At 38.2% G+C, this 21,654-nt stretch overlaps 1 protein-coding gene across 5 annotated transcripts in view; it reads right to left on the bottom strand.

Moving 5' to 3' along the window:
• The window catches only part of ZMYND11 (zinc finger MYND-type containing 11), a 107,928-nt gene that overhangs the window by 59,997 nt on the left and 26,277 nt on the right, over positions 1 to 21,654 (bottom strand). For 4 of the 5 annotated variants that reach the window (XM_057416526.1, XM_057416530.1, XM_057416528.1 and 1 more), the window contains exon 2: positions 1,734 to 1,868. The exons of the other annotated variant lie outside the window; for it this stretch is intronic. In XM_057416526.1, the coding sequence (XP_057272509.1) occupies positions 1,734 to 1,849 (116 nt within the window). In that variant the 5' untranslated portion in view covers positions 1,850 to 1,868. The remainder of the gene's footprint in view (positions 1 to 1,733; positions 1,869 to 21,654) is intronic. 5 annotated transcript variants of the gene reach the window in all.

Here is a 21,654-nt window from a genome sequence, read left to right on the forward strand (position 1 = left end):
AATGCCATATAAAAGAAACTAGAACACCGTACATCATTCTTGTCACTGATGTGCATGTGGAACATTTACAATGTCCAAGCACTCTCCCCTGCTAACACCTTGCATTTCCTTCTCAAAGTACTAAGGCTGCTTTCATCTCTGTTTAGTCACTTATTTTTCTTCTGATTAGAGATGAGTCATAAAATCTGGATCTAGACTGGTTTTTAAAACTACCTTTCAGTTACCAAGAGCAGTACTACTTTCTGTAGTATCTAATTACTTGTTTTCTCAACCTTGTTTGCAATGACAGGATTTGTCTTACCTAACTTTACCCAGCTAAATGTTATTTACACTATCTTAAAATAGGCATCTCTCATAAGAGTGGGATGAATCCCCAGCTAGATGTGCCTGTCTCCCCTTATTAGATATAAAAAGACCATAAACAGCTAACAAACCCAGCTAATATATGGCCTGGAGCAAGTAATCTGAAATGTTAAAACGGAAAGTATATAGCATTAGTTTACCCACTTGTCTCCTTGAAGACGTGATGCAAATATACGTGCTTTCAAGCATTCTGAAACTCAAGTGCAACCTCGAAAATGAAATTCCCTAAAATACAGTCTCCCTCTCAAGCTTTCTTGGAACAATCTGGGAAGGTACTTTTCAGCTTAATGGTGTATTTTTCCTTGCTGTAGGAGCCAGATACACACTAATTTGTTTGGGACATTATCTTTCTTCTTTCTCCTGTTTATTGTTCACTATATTTGGGGAACCTGGACTTTTACAGTTCCTCCACTTATGAAGCTAGCTTTGCTTTTCACTTCTACCCCAGAACTTCCAAACTCTGTCAGTGGACCATGTTATAATGATTTTCACTTTGTTAGTCACCTGCACTGTTTACAGCTTTCCCCTTTAGTGTTCTCTGGCCTCATTATCACATTGGTTCTGGCAACTGAGGAGTTGCCAACTGGTTACTTTTGCTCTTTCAAATTATTCATATTCATTACTTTGACAAATGTGACGTACATGTTGGCCTGGAAATGCAGACAAAGCAGAGAGAGGCACAAAAAACTCCTTCAGTTTTTATTATAGCTGCTACTCAAAGTTATCTTAAAAGGTATTTTAATATTGTAGACCTTTTTATACACTGCAAGCTTCACACAACAAAGAATACATATTTGTGTATAAAGAACATAATATATTTTGAAGAATATTTTACTATTATCAGTAATACTAGGCATAGGTACTAATCAACTTATGTCTTCTTTAATAACATCCTATCCATGCCCACCTCCGCAAATACAGCTTTTTATTTCTTTGAGCAACCTAACACTTCAGGTTTTATCTTTGCCTTCTGGAAAAAAGTTCTCCAATGGTCTGTAACACTGTCATAAAGAATTAGGTTATTTACAGATTTTATCTACTTCTTGTATTTTGACCAAGCTACCAAGTGAGTTTAACTCTGACACGTTAAACTCAGTTCAAGTACTAAAATATTGAGTATTTCCTAAAGATGCTTATACGAAACAAATACAGGGTGAGCAAGATCTAAATTCAATGGATTAAACCTCACTTTAGGATCTTTAGATGCTCAGTTCTGCAAGTTTTTTTCTAAAATAATTGGATAGCTAGTAACACAGAAGTGCATGTAACTGTTTCACAGTCTCTCACAGTGTTTACTCTCTGTTTCCCAGAGCTTTTAATAGCATCAACCTTCCCCCTCATCAAGACTTTTTTTGGAACAGGTCACTTACTTTGTAATACGGTCAATGTTAGCAATTTGCTTCTGGTTCCGGATTATTTCTATAGCTGCCCAAAGATGCTGGATAGCCTTTGTATCTGCCTGTCGCCTCTTCGTTAAGCGTGCCATGACCTGTTTACTTGGTCAGCTGTAGCCGATAAATAAAAAAGATACACCAAAAAGTTAATCATGAATTATGAAATGGATTACATGATGATCATATTGCAATAGATATGATTACGAGGAAGAATTTTTTAACTTATAGTAATGCAATTTGTATACAGCATGTTCTCTTATGCTTAAAGAGCAGTAAAAAGCAAAAAGTGTAGTTTACAAGAACCCCTTTCACATCACATCATCTATACAGAAAACAAAAGGTGAGCAGTAAAAATTACCAAATCAACAGCAAGCAATTTATCAAATTGTCTATAGAAAAGTCAGTTCTCTAAAATTTGGTAAAAAGCATAAGCTGCTCTGGCCTGAAGCTTCCACAGCCTCCTTCATTGCCCAGAACCCTTAAAAAGACTGAGTGTGCTTGACTACATCACACAGTGTAAGCATGAACTCTGACACACAGAAAAAGTTGGACCCACAGTTTATTATACAATATAGTTCTCAGAGCATTATTTTCACATTTTTATAACTTGCAACTATTCAAAAAAATCTATTCTATGAGCAGGAACTAGAAGTATATTTTCATGGATGACAAATATTTAAAAAAATATTTTGGAGCAATTCCATTTGCTGTAACATGCTAAACCCTAACAGGACCAAAGTGCTTCTGATGGCATTTACCCATCTAACCAACCCTGAACGGGAACATAATGAGCATCTGGCTTTGTTTACAAATTTTCCAAAAGCTTGAGGCAACGAGTACAGATAAGCCATAAATCGCCTACAGCTCTACTACAGGCACAGAATCCCTTTTTAAAAGCTTAACGATGCATTTTGATCACTAAATAACTTTCTTCCAGTGCCACCACTTTCTCAATGAAAAAAATGACTGATTTATGACTGCTACCAAGGTCTGTAATTTATTTTAGAGCTCTGTCCTCAGGATGAACTACGTGGTATGCACGTGGATATCTGCAGCTAGCAGAATATTAACTTCAGTAACCCAAAATAATATGAAAAATGCAAAAAAAAAATACCATCTGTGCAATGCTAAAGACAGGAATTTAAGTATTAAAAGTCTCCTCTCAAATTCACAAAAATTAAGCAGATTTGACTATTCCATTAGTTGCAGCAATGTAATTTTCAAGTTAATGGGACCTACGGGTGCTTGTCAGAGGGCTGTCAAGTTTGAGAACTGAGATTAGCTCTGCAATTCTCACTTACTCTACAGGTGTAATGAAATGAAGCACAACTTTCTATTGTTAAGGAGAAGAAATTATTTAAGAGCATTATACTTAACATTATGTAGCCCATTAAAAAAAAAAAAAAGAAAAAAAGAAAGAAAAAAGAAAAGAAAAATTTTTAAAAAAGATGATGTGAAGTGATATGTGCACATCCAGGTGCGTGAGGCACCTCTTGCTGCCTGAGATAGCAGGGAAGGGCAGAACAGAGCAGCGCTTGTGGAGGCAGAGTGTGGCCACACATCGACCCCATATTTCTGCTTTAGAAATCTCTTCCCACTGAGATTTAAAGCAAGGGCAACTGGATGGATCTCCCAGAAAAGAAAGGCCAAGAGTACATTTTTGAGGGAAGGATAAGAGGTAATATGACAGACATACAGCTAAGAGTGACAGCCAGTAGACAGCATCACGTGAGAACGGTTCAGAGAAAGAAAGCTTATATTTGTAATAGTGAGAAAAGACACCACATCCCTGTGAGCTCCTCTGCATTCATTTCACAGAACATAAGGCCATTATAAGTAAAAAAAGCCCTCCTAATTTGTAAGAGAAACATAAGATTATTCATAGAATTTAATTCTTAAGGAAAAGACATGTAAAACACAAAAGCAGGTTAGATACTAACACAAAAAAGGACAATCTTTACAGCCCTATTGTATTAGCATAAAACTCCCTTCCTAACACATAACTGACTGAAAGTGAAATAATTATTTTTGTTCCAGCTCTCTATAAACTATCTGCTTTAAAAGCTGTTAGCTGATACGGCGGTCCACAGACCAGACACGGAGCCTCTTACGCAGTATCATGTCCGCATGTGAGGACCAAGGAGGAAACACTCATCCTTCTCAACCCTGCTATCAGTGTGAAACAACAGAGCAGTTCTCAAGTTTATTCTGCAATGAACAAAGTGGGTCCTGTTATCCCTGCTGCTTTAAAAATAACCGTTATTTTTGGCAGCCTGGCATATGGCTGCTCGTGTGAGAGCCACACTCAGCATGCCTGGCAGAGGGGAAGGGAGGTGGCTTTCTCTCACACCCCTGTGACACCTGGGCCTAAGGGCCCCAGCACAAGGCAGGGCCCTGGAGGACCCATCTGCTGCCACAGCGTGGCCCCATGTCTCTGTTGCGCAGCTGAATGAAGGGCTGACCTTCGGGGCTAAGGAATTCCCTCTCATGTCTCCAGGGCAGGACAAGAAGCCCACATCCCAGACAGGGAGAGGGAGAGTGAAGACGGATTGATGTAATTACAAGTTCCTGAAGCTCTGTGGTTGCAGAGCGGCACCTAAGATGGGTGCCAGCAGTCAGAGGAGGGCCTCTCCCTACAGAGGTGCTATGGGCTCCACGCTTCCTTTGGAGTGCACTTTTGGAGCAAATTTCCTGACCACCCCTGCCCCATCCTTACCACTCTTTGCTGGCTTGGCACACGCAAAAGCTATGCCCTGTGTCATGGCTAACTCCAACCCACAGCACGAGCACGCACCTCTGAGGCCCCAGCCGCTGCAAGGAGGTCACTCCATGGGACCAGACTGGACCCCAACGCACAGCTAGTGCTGATGCCCACCCAAACCACCCCCTCCTGGCTGGTCCTGCTCTCCACTGCTCACAGAGGCACAGCCATGGCTCTTCCCCCTGTCTGTCTGGAACTAAAAGCAGTAAGAATTCTGACATGTGAGACACAGCAATCACACGTGCTCTGTTCCATTCCTTTCTTTTTCTGTAAGATACAATAATTTTACTAGGTGTTCTGCCTTCAAAAAAATACATGCTTCATTTTGATAGCTTTGGTTTACTACTTAAGGGCACTTTTGTTAAACTCAGGAGTCAATGCTCCCCTATTGAAATATCATATAATATACACCACACTCCCCAAAATATAAAAATAGATACATTTTTCCAAAAAGCCCACACCACTTTACCATTATTTTAATCTTTTAATTGCATGGTGCAGAAGAAATATAGAACCTTTTTGCATGAAAGAAAAAGATTAAAAGATTGTGACACATTTCTCATTGTTCACTGCAGTTACTCTTCCTCCATGGTAAAACTAACCACAACAGTCTACCCCCCTGCATTCCTCTAAAATTATGAGCAGCTTTCTATATTATCATAAAATCTTACAGGTAACTTGTATCAGACTGTTAATAGATCATTAAATGCTTTGGAGGGCTACTTCCAACCAATAAAATGCTCCCAGTGCTTCAACATGCACAACTTACTCAAGCAAGTAACAGTTTAAAGCTTAATGGGAGACATATTAGATTCTTAAATCTATATTTATCACTCCTGATTATTTGCTTATGTGCGGGTGCACACGCACACAAACGCAGGAGAACAAGAATAAACAGCCAGTGCATGTGTGTATGCGTAAGAATCTATGGCTTAGAGGTTAAATATCAAAGGAGGCTGATTCACCCATGCAGTGTTTAAAGAAGTTAGAACTCCAGAGAACCATTAAAACCACAATACTGAAATATACATTTACATATAAATGCTTGAAGATGTTTCCCATCCCCCCCCCCCCCCTTTCATTATAGCATTTACTTCAACATCCTGCAAAAAAAAACTAAAAAAAGCTGAAGCAAACATTAATTTCTCAGTTGTGATATGACAGCCATCATGCATGTTAAGCTATGGTATCCCCTATCCATACAAAATTGTTTGCTTCATGCCATTTCTGTCACGTTCTGCTAGAAGTTTATGGAAGGATGTGGCTTCTTGAAGAAAGGTTGGCAAACAAAAGATGGCTAAAAATCAAAGATTTTATACCCGTAGGACGTGTCTTAGGTTTGTAGACATCCATGGGACCTGTAGAATATAAGAAGCGTTCTAACAAAGAGAGGTTTGCGTGGCTGACATGCCAGCTCACACACTTCCATCACACTCACTTACACTGGGTCCAAAGAAAAGAATTTATCTTCTTAATTTTCAACTCTCTAACTGTTCCTCACTGCAATCTGAGTGAGGCTTTACTACATTTTATATTTTAAATTTCCCTTGAATTTCCTATGTACAACATTTTGAAAAATATCCCGCTTTATGGTACACAACTTGCCTCGAGAGCTAAATGTTACCCACATTGCTTACAGGCAGGCTCAACAAACTGCCCTTTATCTTGTGAATACACACAGCATGGCTTATCTTCTCAAAGGCCTTAGCAATGCACTCACTGCCATGAGGTGGCAATGCTACAGCAGTGGCAAAACAGACTTACTGTCAAAACAGCAAGGCTACTAGTTGACAGACACACACTTGGCCAAATCAAGTGCTGTACAGCTCTCTGTTGCAGCACATGTGAATATGGAAATCTGCACTCCAAGTCAAAATAAACAAAAATCACCTTGCAGCACGTCTAGGAATTCAGCCCAAGGAACCTCCTGACCTGCTGCTTACATCGAATTTAGCAGATACTATCAGGTACTAAGTTTAGCTAGAAACAATCCCTACAGACAGTAACAAGTGAAAGGTAGTCAAATCTTGCCATACTTTAGCTGCTAAATACCATCGTCCAAGGAAAATACAATGCTTCTGAAAATTTGACTAATGAATTGGACTTTGCACTGAAGCAGACGGTACTGCAGTTGGGTGCTGTTGCTCTGATGGGAGCTGCTAATTAAGAACTGACAAGTAGTGGCTTGTTAAATCTTCTGTTTGTACTTCACTGTGAGGCTACCTGTGGCGCTCATCCCTTTCAGTGCAAAGTCGAACAGGTTAAACTTCATCCCTGCTATTAGCCACCATTTGGCTGAGATTTGGTATGCAGTTAATTGCAATGGAAAGACAGTTTAAGAAGTTGATCCTTGCCACTGCTCAGCTGATAGTTTCTGCCTTTCAGCCCTGAATCCCTGGGGCTTGCTATTATTTCTTTCACACTACACTGTGAAAATATTTCAGGCTCAACAGGAGGAAAAGGCTAGGCTCAGTCTTAGTTTTTGTGGCTTTCATGCTGTGAGACTGGATGAGTTTGGGGAGTTAGGAAACTTAGACACAGACTGAGCTTCATATTTATACACACATTAAAATATGGACTCTAGTCCTTCTTTAAGTGTAACTTTTTATAGTAAGCATAAAACTGTACATATAATCAGTACAAGCAGTTCCAAATGTTTAATGCTTTGTTCTTATATTAAATAGGAATTTCCTATTAAAATCCAGATTACAAATTTGCAAGTTTATGTTGAGCTTGGGTGTCTGAACTTTATACAGCTCTTTGCTGTAGTCTGAAGTTCTGCAAGTTTATAGCTTACAATTTAAACTGCTGTTTAAACCTATATTTCATCACTACTTTAGTGGGAGGGTAAACTCTTCAGTGCTCCCCTCCTACAACAACTGAGAGCAACAGTGATAACTATCCTATTTTTACATATGGAAGGCGCACGTGAAAACGCTTAGACTGGGCAGCAATAAAGGTCATGCATAAGGGGGAAAAAACAAGAGAAAGTTAAACTTCAGGTCTGCCTTCCAGATCTAGTGATCAAAAAATGTGGGAAGTAAATGCTAGGGTGAAGACAAAGATTTTGGCAAGAGTTAATCCCACATTTTGCTTATCATTCACTTGTCTTCCTGAGCATACATTATTATGAACATAGCCCAGGATTAGCTGCTAGTAGAAGACCTTCCTTTGCAAGACTGCAGGTTACCAGAAATTAAGATTTGGCATACAAAGTCATTTTTGAAAGTTTAAGAATAAGCAAGTGTTTTGGTACCACTAGATATTTACTCTGGATTTAATCCCAATCCACTAAAATCAGCAAATGCCTTTCTGCTGACTTTCCAGGGCTCTGGAGTAAATTTTCAGCTGCTGACTGCTCTTTCACATCCTCACAATGAAAAACTTGAGAAGGTATCCAATGATGTTGATCTCCCCCTTCCAATATCTGAAGGTGGCTTACAAAGATGCTGGAGAGGGACTCTTCATCAGGGACTGCAGAGATAGGACAAGCAGTAATGGGTTTAAATTTAAACAGGGGAAGCTCAGGTTAGACATAAGGAAGAAGTTCTTTACTGTGAGGGTGGTGAGGCACTGGAACGGGTTGCTCAAGGAAATGGTAGATGCTCCATCCCTGGCAGTGCTCAAACCCAGGATGGACGGAGTCTTGGGTGATATTGTCTAGTGTGAGGTGCCCCTGTTCATGGCACAGGGATTGGAACTAGATGATCATAAGGTCCTTTCCAACCCTAACTATTCTATGATTCTATGTTAATGAAGCTGAAAGATACAACAAAGGCTTGTTGCTGAAAAAGGCAAAATTTGTTAATTAAACTAAAGTCATAAAATTAAGACTACAAATTAACAGAGGTTACCAAATACTTCATTGTGCCTTTTTGTATTAAGAGATTAGTTCATGCTGACATGCTGTTGTCTTGGAAGTTATTAAACTACAGAAGATTTTTGGATGCTGAATGCGTGTCATTCCTTAATGAAACTCTTCTCATTACAGTGTTATATTAAGGTGTACAGAGACTATTCAAGAGGTGTTTATTTGCATAATTATCCTAAATATTTTACATGTGCAGGTGAAATAATCGTGCTGTTATACTCAACCCCACCTTTTGCATTTCCTGATTGCTAGGTTTGTAACCTTGACATCATGCAACTTTTTGAGCGAGGTTTTGCACAGCTCCATCAAGTGCAGTACAGACAGAAAACAGGACTACGTGAATACAAAACTGCAGTGTTCCGCTGCTTCCTCTCTGCAATTTAATTTTTTTTCCAACCTCAGTATATAGAATACAAGAAAGCTTTTGCTATTACCTTATGCCATTCCAAAATGGCAATGAGCCCCTGTAGAAATCAGAGCCAAGGACAGTACAGAATTAAAGGCCCCAAGAATACTTTTACTACATATACGTGTAAGCCCTATTTTAATCCCTGATATTGCATTTACTTCATTTGTATTGTATTTCATTCAGAATGATTAAGTAAGTGTCCTTCACTGAGGCTAAGGCATATGATACTTGAATTTCAAGCTTGGTAATTCTGAATCATCAGTATACAAACAGCAGAAATCTCTTTCTTTTTCTTTGGAAACCAAACCTGGATCTCCTTGTTTAATAAACTCACCCTGATAGAGAGAACTTGACACAAATGTTGAGGTGCCATCCCAAAACAGAATTCCTAAGAAAGCCTTAAATGTAAGTCAGTGCGAACAGAGTACAACAAAACCTGCGATGAAACACCAACAGCTGCTGAGAAAGACAGAATAATAGCCATATGCCCCTAACAAAGAATTTCAAAGTGGGTTTTTTTTTGCTACCTGATACAAATATATGTGCATAATCATTTATTCTGCTGCCCTTCCAGCTAACCCCAGAGTGGAATTTCACAGACAAAACAAATGCCACCCTAAAAACTGGAAGGAAATTATCCTTTGTGTCTGGCAGAAATCACTGAATAAAACTTCATCTAGCAAAGTAAGTCTGGAGATGAACACAGCTGCCAAAGAAAGTGATATAATCAAAAGGGCTGAAAACAAAGAGCCAAATCTGTTAATAGCAATGTAGCTACACCAACTTCTTTCAGTTCATTACTCTTTTTTTTTGGTAACCATCATGTTTTATTCTGGGGAATGTACCTAGCTAAGTTGAAGCACATATTTTCTGCTAATTATTTGTTTCATGTACAGGTTCCACATTAATCTTTTAAAATAAGCACTATTTTCCTTCATATTTCAATTTTATTAGCTATTAAATACATGGAGAATAGTATGGTTTTTATAGCTAGTTACCAAAATCAAGAATTACAGGAACATTAAGAACCACATGAGGTTTTGTTTACATGAGAAAATGTTTCAAAACTGCACCGGGGCAGTTTGGACTGCACATTAGCAAGCATTTCTTTATTGAGAGGGTGGTCAAACACTGGAACACCTCCTTAGAGAGGTGGTAGATGCCCCAAGCCTGTCAGTGTTTAAGAGACATTTGGACACTGTCCTTCAAAAAAATGCTTTTTGGTCCGGCAGTTGCACTACATGATCATCGTAGGTCGCTTCCAATGGAAAGAGTTGATTTTTCTTTCCTACTCTACCCTGCTCTGCTCTACTCTACTGTATTCCATTCCACCCCTAAAAATTCATACACTGTTAATGCATTTAGAAAATTTCTGAATGAACAAAATTTCAATCAAAAAACAATTAAGTGTGGTTTGGCTAACAGTTAATGAAATTAAGCTACACTAAACAAAGAGATTCTGCAATGGAGCTTGCACTAGTATAAATTGCTTTAAAAAAACCCACTGTTCTTGTAAAGCGATGGAAGTTTCTCATGAAGATAAGCTTTAGCTGCCATAGTAACAAAGCCCCTTATTTGCAGGATGATGATACGCTGGTATTAAACAGCTTTTAAGTTGTTCATCTCCAGAACACTCATCTTCGTTCAAAGAAATTTTCTCTCTAAAAGATGGTCCAAAATGACAAACTTCTACATCACTAAATAATAGGTGCCTCACTCACAATGTAGATCATCCTACACACTTCTTGTTTCCTATCATGGCTGCAGAATAATGAGTTTTCATCAGATTTGTTTACTTTGGGAGTTATAACAAATAATACTAGCACTTAAATTGCTGTCAGCAACACTGGCTTCCTGGTATGAATTCACAGACACACAAACACACAAGCAAGTTACACATGCCTTGATGTAAGAGGCTTGAACGAACATGTTTTACCTTCCATTTGCCCCAGACTAAGAGCATGAAGAGGGTCAGTTACAGAAGATTAAGTGACACATTGAGACAGAAACACGTTCTGAACCCATGCTGCATGCTAATACAGGCTTTCTGTGGTTTAACTACACCCACTACCAAATTCTGTATTTCCCAAAGCAGCCTAAAGAAAAAACACGAAAAGATGCTCGAGAAGAATCCACTGAAGGAGTTAATGCCTAATGACCAGTCTGGGCTATTTCCCCACGTAGACTAACCCTTAGTAAATAGATGCTTCCTGTCCACTCGCTTGGCTGTAGTGAGCAGAGATGATTAATGCAGCTATGCATCCTGACAGGCTCCAATGCTCACTTGGTTGTAAAAAGGGAAAAAATCATGGCCAAAGAAGGCTGGTAGTGAGGGCTGGAATTTTGGTTTGGATGATAAACAGATGAAACTTTGATTTTGCAACTCTCTCTAATAAAAGTGAGAGGTGGAAGACATCTTAGAAAATGCTAAGAAATGTAAATAAGAAGAGTAGCTCTTTCTCCAAAAACAAGCTTTTGATCATCATCTTCCTTTCTGTTCTGAAAGCTAAGGAGCTTGGTTCTTCTGTAAGCCTCAACTGAACTGATGCAACATATTTCTCCATCAGTTAAGGTATAATAAATAACGTATGATGACATAAAGAAAATAATATTTTTTTTCATGGTATATTAGCAGGGAATGTAATTCCACATAAAGCCCATTTCACAGGAAACAATAAGATAATTTTTCCAGGTCAAAGAATTAGGAACGTATGGAAAAGCACTAAATCATGAAAAAAAAAGGTAAATTCATTGCAGATTATGTAAGCTATATGCTATGTGGTAAAACAGAGTTGATGTTGACTTTCTGCAGTGAAACACAAGATTCCAAATTGCTGGATTTTCTTCTCTTTCTCTGAACTACACGCATCTGACAGTATCTTTCAAGTACAGATAATGATTCTGGTGGTAGCAACAGGACTTAAACCTTAGATGTTTGTAAAAACTATTCCTCCACCAGCCTGCATTTTTATTGACAAAAGGCAGCTGAATAAATTTTTGTTGCTCCTTAACAAAAATGGAGACTGCCTGAACTTGTTTCTTTCAAAGCTATTCTCTTTGGCCTCTCCCTCTCTATAAATAAAAGCACAACTACACAACTTCCAAACCTACTCAGATACTGAATTATTTGAAAGTTGGTTATGCAGGCACGATCACTCTTCTCCAGAAGTCAGGCCACGAGCAATGTTAGCCCAGAGGAGACTCTCTTGTCAGTGATCACCTCAGGGAAAGCCAATACTATATAAAGAAAGCAAGTGCAATTCTTAACCAACTAAGGTTTCCAAACTGAAGCTCCTTCAAGCCCCAAATGCCTGGGCTCACCTTTGGAAACCTTCAAAAATACACTCCAAACTTACAGAATTAAAATACATTGATCTGTAATGCAGGTAAGATGAGCAAAAGATAAACACTGCCAAAGCTTACAAACTCTTACAGCATCCATCAAAGAACAGTTTAAGGCAGGGAGAGGATCAAATTGTTAAAATCCAAGCTTCAGATCCTGCTTCTGAAATTCAAGACAAATGTCAGAAATAATAGACCTGAAAGTTTCATGCAATGGCCCCCCAGCTGCGGGACAGTTATCGAAACGAGAGCAACAGAAAGAATAACATATTGTAGAACTGGAAGCCTTTCCCCAAGTCCTCATCTTGTTTGGTTTTCTTCTGTTTTTTAGAGAGTGCATTTCCTAAGTCGGGCACAGACATGTGGCTTAAAAGTACACTCTGAAGTATATCTGGAGCATATGCTCTCTCCATCACAGGCAATACTCAAACTCACTAATTATACGCATTCCAATAAAGCTTGCCTCTCATCCTGCCCCAAACCAAGTCTCTCATCATTTCTCAGTGAAGCCTTAATCCCTATTCATTTCAAAGGTCCATTTTGGTTTGGTTTTTTTTACATTAACGTGTCACTTTTTTTAATATACCTCAAAAGCAGGTAATTTATATTGTTTGCACTTTCTTACTTCAGATTGCCCTCAACTCTCCCCCTAAAACATTCATGTCTGGACAAGAATTAAGCTTGCCTAGAGGAAAATTAACAGACATGCGAGAACAGCAGTTTTCATGAAAGCCAATGTACAGTAATAAACAACTGCATTCATAACTAAACAAATCCTTAAGTGGAAAACAGCTGAGTATAATCATGACCCTTTTCTTTTTATCTTTGCAGCAAAAATTGACGAATAAAATGTGGAAAAATGATAAAAAACATAGGTTTCAAACCCACAAAGTTTATAAAGACAAACTTTAAAAGCCAAAAACTTGTTCAAAGAAATAAAGATCTTTCACAGAAACTGCCTGGGTGATGAAATTGCACTGCCATTCTTCAGATAACATCAGTTTCTCAGCAAACCTGGTAACATCTAACATCAAGACAACTATGTCCTACCACTGTAGGTTAGCATTTCCTTCCTTGTTTAAAAGAGACATGAGTGAATACAGGAGGAATATACCACTTAATTTTCTAACCAGCTCTTGGTGTGGCTGATGGTATGGGGGTAAGCTGGCAAATGTATTTTTCTGGCATAGATTTTTTTTCTCAATACTGTACATGCTATGCAGTCTCAAATTTGTTGAGCTGTTTCTTTCAAAGATATTGGTGTGAGCTCTAGTGTGATTTCTTTTGATACATTTTCTATTATCTATGACTTTTAGAAGCTTCCACCTCTCATTTCTCATCCTCTTACCTGAAGCCAACTTACAATATGTCTTTATTTTTTAACATAGAGAATTCTTCTCATGGCTTTTCCAGGACTACATGTGGGTGAACTGAATTATGCACTTTTTTGATACTGAAAATCCATTTCACATCAGCATGATTCTTGTATTTTACATCTGCTCCGTATTACTTCTATCGGAAACATTTTGACCAATGGTTTGCTATTATATTCATGTTCACATCCTTGGCGTATGTTAGAGCTGCAGGTCAGAGCAACAAGAGTCCTCTGCAGCTCTGCAGATTCTGGTACTTCTCACTTGCAACATGATGTTCTGCCTCTTCTCTGGCAGGTGCATCTGAAACCTGTTTCTTCAAGCATAGATTACAATGGCAATGACACAGAGCAGATTACAAAGGCCTTTTAGGGAGGACATTACTTCCTGAACACTCAACAGTTCTACCTGCTGTATCATTATCTAGGCTGAGGTTTATTAAAGGCAACAGAACCATACTCTTCTCATTTCCTTCAGACACAAGGACATAAGATTAATAATTTTGTCAGAAGAAGTAAAACATCATTTTTCAGACTATTTCAGTTATTCTACTGCCAACATTTGGCTGGGGCTTTATCTTACACCTTTAACCTGAATGCAGATGAATGAGCTAGAGCTCTGACACAGAGCCCTACAGGCTGAGGGAAATTCCTGAAAGTACAGGACATAACTGAATGGCCACATCCCTGTGGCTACCAAGAGAAGTCAAAGCCCAAGAAAATTAACTAATCCTACAATCAAGCTAACATAAATTTCAGAAAATGTCATTTACAAAATACAGCCTCCTGTTGTGATTTCTGCAAAAAACCTTTCCTGTCTAACCCAAAGAAAATGAACAGCAAGAGTATCATAACATCATGGTGTTTCAACAAAGGGCAAGCCTGTTGACTTGAAGCTTGGATTTACACCGTAATATTCTGCAGGAAATAAAGGAAATAAAATGCTAACCTTCTGTCAGCCTTTCCAATCAATACCTTATTTTGTCACATGGTGTTCTTTCAACTGAGGCTGAAGACCTGGAGTCCACTCTGGTCAAAACAACTGCCTGGAACAACTCCAGTTGTGACGCCTGATGCTGAATGAGGCATTTAACTCACCGAGCACTAGAAACCACCTGAAGCACAGTCTAACACTTCATCATCCTCTTAAACTGCTCTCTGTCCTACAGAACCGAACCCATAGTGGAAATGGAGAGCTTAATTTGGTCATGATGGGAGTTTTTGAAGTTGGATTACCAGATTGCTTGATTTCTGACAGCGACTCCTTACGAAAGTAGTTATTTTCTTGCAGGAGCGTAACTTTTATTCTCAAGTAGAGTTATTTCAGAAAACCAAATCTAAATTTGAGGAGACTTCATAACAGTAGTGATTTCCTTGTAGGTGTACGCACATATTTCTTTTTGACACATTTATGTGCTAAAATTCATTCTGAAATGGTTTAGCGTGTGCTCAGCCCCTATTTCTATTTCACCTGTTTATGTCTATTTCATAAAGGTTTAATTTAATTTTTCATTTTGCTTTGCAGAGTATGACATCACATGACATGAAGCATGACTAAGAGAGCCTCTTATTTTTAGGAGCAAGGTTTCTTCGTTTCAGTGATGCTGAGACCCCGGTGAGTGCCCACAGTTGAAGTGACCAATGACTTGTTCTGCTCTGCACCATAAAATCTTGAGATGTTTTTCACTACTTCCACCTCTATGAACAGAACACAAAAGGCGTCTTTCCAAGTGATGATATATGCTCAAGGTAAATCCTAGGGAATCCTGAATTTGAAGTAAAGAGACACCATAGTATTGTTTTTAGCTGTTTCACATCTATTCTTCCATGCTGAGAGATTCTGATTTTTACCACCTTCTTTCTCATGTAGATAATCTGCTATTTTATTTTTAGACATGAGATTTCCTACCTAAACCAACTGTGGGTTTACAATCTTCACGTAGCTCCAACAACAGGAAAAAAAAACCTCCTTTTGGTGAGACTTTTCAGGCAGTGTTTGTCTGAGGTTGCTGCCACCGCAGTGGTCACCCATGGTTCAAAGCACTAGTTTAAACTGACCGCAAGAAATTTTACTGCCCAGCCTAGCAGCACAGTTGTTAAATTAGACACTGCCCTGTCTTTGTTAGGGTTCATGCTCTTCCTGCAGCCTTTGAGTATAACTGTTTCAGTGTGCTAAAGAAGACACTGACATTCATGTCAGTCTCTGGATTGCAGCTTCTGAGTTTATGACAGATGGGAAACCAACAGAGGAGTTAAAATCCTGTGAATCCACACACAGCTTATAGCCAGTAGCCATCTGGCTGGGGATCTACATAATACCAAGAGAGGATGACAAAAAAAAAAAAAGGCAGAAAAAAAAAGGCAGTTTACATTTGCACTTCCATTTCTTTTCCCCTTCTTTGTACTTCCTGGTTTGGATATACTTACTAATCACATTACAAATAGTCTTTCAACTATTTCACACAGATTTAACAACTACACTATTTTCTTACTAGCAGTTTCCACCCAGAAAAATTATTCAGTATTAGCCAAAAAGTCCAACACATGACAACATGTAATGCTTGTCTATGCTAGGTAACAGACAAACAGGCAGCATTTAATAAATGCATAAGCATTTGAGGAGAGAACGGAGAATGGAAAGCACCAAGGAACCTCATTCAGCAGCACTGCCAGTTCCTCTGTAAAAACAATTCAAGGCAGAAGTTGTAATATAGAGCCCCTAAAGTATAATTACTTGGGGAAAAAAATGTGGCCAACAAAAGTTACCTAACCTGTTCAGAGAAGAAAGTGGCTATTTACCCCTAAAATGCTCTGGGAAGGCTGAAAATCTGGTTTTCAAAGGAAAAAGCATAAGCCTCATTAAAACCCCCTTTTGCACAGCAGTGACTCCTGGTAGCTACAGCCAGGGAACAAGGAAACATGCAAACCTTTCCAGTCAAAAAGCATTTTTCACCCCAACCTGCTGAAATGCTCAACTAGGCATTTTCAACCCACAACTGCATGCTTGCTGGGGTTTCGTTTTCTGAAGAGTGGATTTGTGATATAGTTGAGTCACTCAACTAAGAATTCTTTTCCCTGTGTGCCGTGTTGCAAAAATGAGAGCATATTAAGCAACTCAAGAACAGGAAATAACACTGACAAACAAACGAATATTCTTTCCATAGCATGGCTGCTCAGAAGAGTACATTTGAAACTTCATCTCCCCAAATCAAGAAATGTTTATTCTACTTTTGGCAAGGCTGCCAAATGCTTGTCTACTCCTAGTCCAACTGCTTTATGATCCCTTCAGTGAAGTAGATATTTACGCTAGAGTAAAAATGAACACTGAGCTGAAAATCTTTCTAATAAAGCTCTCTCCTTTGAAGAATGTTGCTTTATTGGTACCAAGATGGTTTGTGGAAATACACCAGCTCTACCTGACACGTAAGTGGGAACGTCCCTTCACCTCATCTGAAGTGTCGGGCACCACAGGTGAACACTAGAAGCCCCAAGCTATATAGCTAGCGTCCTACAGCAAGTCTGCTATTTTGTTAATGCAACCTCCTATATGAGAGAGATTGGAAAAACTGGATTAAATGCAGACATCTATTTCTGAGCTAATCACTCTATGCTCCTTTCACACTTGACATGATCTACTCAGTGCAACAACTCATCTTGTTGTGAAGCAGACATCGCAAATAGGTCAGATGAATTAAGACCTAAAATTAACCATTTCTCTCCATGGAAGATAAAGTGAGATTAGGACAACTGGTTCACGTGGCTGGACTTAAATCACAAGCGCTCCACTCAGGCCATCTTTTTAAACAAGTGCCTACACTTACCTAGTCTAAAGTCCTGCTGGAAACTGAATTTCTTACATTCTATTTAAGGGCCTCTAGCCACCACACTAGTGATTTTCCTGATATTTTGGCTTTTTTGGATAAAAATTTTCATCAATATGTTTTCAGTTTCCATATGGACAATTTTGTGTAACCGAAGATATCTTATTTACCCCATCTGTTTAAAGTAAAAAAATGCAGTTGTGTTTTTCATTGAGAAAGGCTTAAAAAACTGTATTTATTTCTTCAAAAATAAAAAGAAACAGAGAAATTTCAGTTATAACCCTAGTAACATTGTTGCAATTCTAGTAAAATGGCTGATTAATGACAATTCCTGATATATATTCTGATTTTCAACATGAATAATGTATCCTTTGAATTAATTTTTTCTTGACAGATTGAGTTTTTAATTCAGAAAAAAACTGCAGTGTAAGACATTTTTTCATTTTTCTTACAAGAAGTGTAATTTTTATAAATGCGGCTATCTAGCCAGACAAAATGAAACTGCAAAAGCGTAACTGCAGAATTTTCCTCAGTGTTTTACAACAATACCTTGATCAAGTAGAAACTGAACTAAGAAAGAAAATGCATATTATTTATTTCAGGAGGCTAACTTTTACTAACTTGGGCTCCACGGTCACAAGATTGTTTATTTCAGATCAGCAGTATCTTCATTTAAGCTAAAGCACAAATTTTTCATCTCTTTATAACTTTGTAGCCTTTGTCTACACCATATCACTACTGGAATGGTCACCTCACCCTCCTGACTTTATCAGCATGCAGCTAATCAAATTTATTTGGTGTGAGTTCGATTTCTGTATGCTTTGCCTGCAACTACTTCAGAACAGTTTAAGAAGTGCAATAAAAAGATGCTGCAAACTTAACTAGTGGAAAGTTTCAATGCTGATGTCTGTATTCAACAATTTAAAGTAAATGCCTTTATCCACAAGGGTTCTTTCAATTTGACATTGACTTTTATGGCCTTCATGGAAAGTTATGAACTGGAATGTAAAATAAATAAGGGAGATGTTGAAACCACAGGTACAACCTCGCTTCCCAGAGAAGCTGCGTGTGGAACTGCATTCCACAGGCCAGTGAGCAGCTCAGGAGTCACCCTCAGTTGCTCAGAAGCAACTCCTCTTTAGAGAAGTGCTGGAAAAGGAGTTCAGGGCATTTAGGATTCATCTGACACTGTAATTCAAACCTTCAGCCTCAGAAGCCATCTTTACCTCTCATTGTGATTTACTGAGGGTTAACAGCAGGCTCTTCTACCTGTTAAAGCATGTTACTTTTTCTAATTTGCTAAATGAAAAGAAACAGTATCTAAATTCCTTCCTGTAGGTTTTACTTACAAAGGAGCAACTCACGTATGATTCAACTCTCTCTATATTCCTCACATTACATTTGAAATAAAATATTTTAACTTCAGCAGTTGCTACTTAGAGCAAACTTCAGAAATAAAAAAATTAAAGCCAAAATCAGCTATAAAATACACTTCCATTTTTATTTCAAAAGAAATTGTGTACTTCTATACGTTCAGTTCTTATCTTACTACTGCTCATAAATGCAGGGGGTTTTGCATGAATTAACGACTGATTTACAAAGTAATTGAATTAAATCCCAAAGTAACATGAACAAACTGTTCAAGCTCACTTTTATTTGATGGTGGATCGGGCAATTTTGTGCTTTTGCAGCTAGCAGCACCAGCACATCCCCAGATTCTTTTGTTTCAGACCATGCTGGTGCCATTCAACACGGCAGCACAGAAAAGCAGGGCAACATTCCATGCAAGTGTTTGATACAATACGATGACATACAGAAGACTGTATCCTATCCCTAATGATTGCTAGGAGCAATGTTTCAAAAAAATTAGACAATACAAATATCCACAATGAACCTTACTAATTGCAGAAGGCTTTGCAGGTGACAGAGAGGAAGGAGGTCTTTCCAGATGCTCACAGGTAATGCACTTACATATTAAATCATGAGATTTGATTACCCTTCTTTAAGCATGCTTTGGTGCCATTGTTATTAGCCTTTATATCATCAAGCCCCTTTTGAAAATTGAACCACTATATTTAACTATATGACCTCCATGGTGGATTCTGCAGGCTGTCTGAAAACACTATTTATACCTTATAAAATTACAAGCTACTCTCAAACATCTGATTTCTTGATCTTCTATTATGAAATTGTAAAAGAAGGAGAAAACAACACAACACAAAAATCATTTCTCCTCTTATTTCATATTAATATATATCGCAAACCAAATATTTTTTACTACTTAATTTCCGACACATCCCCATCCCACTCCCTGTAATCTCACATGCAGGACCTGTTACTCCTCTTTATGCTATTCAGTAGTCTTACAGTTTATAGGAGTTTGACTATTTTAAAATTCAAATTTTGTTAACTCTTTATCTTGTCTTCAGGTTTTGGGTTGTCTCTGCAGCAAGATGACTTCCTCATGCAACACTATAATCCAAACCCCCAAAGAGGAATGAAAAGGAGTTCCAGAGTTGTTTTTTCCCCTTCAGCTACTCTCTTAAAAAGTAAAGATTTTTCTTTACTCTTTGAAGACACTTGTATTAAATTACCCATACAAGAGTAATCCTAACAAAACCAAGATTTATTAAAACAAAGAGAAAATGAAATTAAAATAAATTGTTTGCTTAACATAGCTGAATTTACAGTTATTGTTTGCTTAACATAGCTGAATTTACAGTTCTCATAAGTTAAATTAGATAAGGCATAAAACAGATAAGCTTGACTTCAGATAAAAAAAAAAAAGAAATTAATCCTTTGAAACTAAATATCCTTTCTGGCCACACTAGTCAGCCTGTCAATGCCACTTGCTGCCTGGAGACCAACAATTCCCTCTTTTGTCTCTCACAGATATGCTTAATAAACCCCAGTTCAGGTTTCCTGAACACTTTTCTGAAGACAAAAAAAAATGGGCTTTGGTAAACAGTTTCAGTCTCCATCTCTGAAGAGTTACACCACAAAGGAAACAAAAAAACCCTTAATTATGATTTATGACGGCTTTTTCAAGGTTTACAACCCAGCTCAAATATTGCCTTTGCTAACCATCCTGCCTGGCTCTATGTAGGTTTTGGCTAGACCCATGGGCAAACCTCACCTAAAGTCATTCCTTTTCTCTTCTATTTGTCACAAGCAATGAGTTACAGACAAGGGCTAAGGCTTGCTCTTACAATCAGCTACATCTCAAAACAAAGTCTGACGGACTTTTGAAAAAAATCAGTCTTGGCTTATGTCTTAAATGATAGATTGTTCCCTGTTTCTGCCTTTATGGGTTTTAGGACACACATATACACAGTTTTTGCTTGAGTACACTGTCATTTAGCAGGTGGTATTTCCCTGATATAAGGAGAGTATGACTCTTGGACAGCTGTAATAAAAACTGATCTGTAATAGAAACTTTTGCTACTTTGAAAGTATAATGAGAATGGTAAGCTTGTTCCTTCTCATGAGCAACCATGGATGCTAGCAAAAATAGCTTACATAAACAGAACTTCTTTCCATTAAGCAAAGACAAACTGAGAACAGTCCCACTGAACAGCCTCCACAATGGAACATACACCAATACAGATGGATCAGAAGAATGAGGAGAGCAGAGAACAGACTACACCTGTACCCTGTGTTATTAAGCCAGTGTAACTCTTCTCAACCTGGAACATATTCTAAGCCCTCAACCCTTTGTTCTTCAGCCTCTCCAATAGATTTGAAATGAGAAAAAAAAACCAACCAAACAACAAACCAATCCCCCAGACAAGAAACCGTGAAGGCATGAAAGTAATGGAGATGTTACGGCAGAGCTAGTTAACAATATCCTCATAGGCCTGTCTGATGTGATACAGTCCAGCACTAAACCAGGGCTACTGTAGGCAGGCAAGAAAAAGAACTAGTCCTGACTCGAAAGCAGATTCCTATAGGAGAAGGTTAGCTTGTGACTCCCAGAGCTGGAACTATGTCATTTACCATTTTTTGATATAAAAGGATGTTTGGAAGAAACCCTTCAAGACCAGGAATTCAGGGCAGGGCTGCACTGAGGTTCCCTAAAGCCAAAAGCCAATGAACTGTGATCTGAGATCTGTTCAGTAAAAGATTATATTCTTTTATTTTTTAATTATGAAATCAAATAGGACAGACTTTCCAAGCTCCAGATCAAGCTAATTTCCTTACAGAGGCACATAAAGATACTCAAACATTCAATTAAAATAACCTTACAGAACTACATTTAAATTGTATCATCACTCTGACAAAATCCAAAACAAAACATAAAATAAAGGTCAAACTAAAGAAC

This window comes from Pezoporus wallicus, unplaced genomic scaffold, assembly GCF_028554395.1.
Source record: "Pezoporus wallicus isolate ANWC-B61680 ecotype Strahan unplaced genomic scaffold, APGP_CSIRO_Pwel_v1 contig_3847, whole genome shotgun sequence".
Classification (NCBI taxonomy): domain Eukaryota; kingdom Metazoa; phylum Chordata; class Aves; order Psittaciformes; family Psittacidae; genus Pezoporus; species Pezoporus wallicus.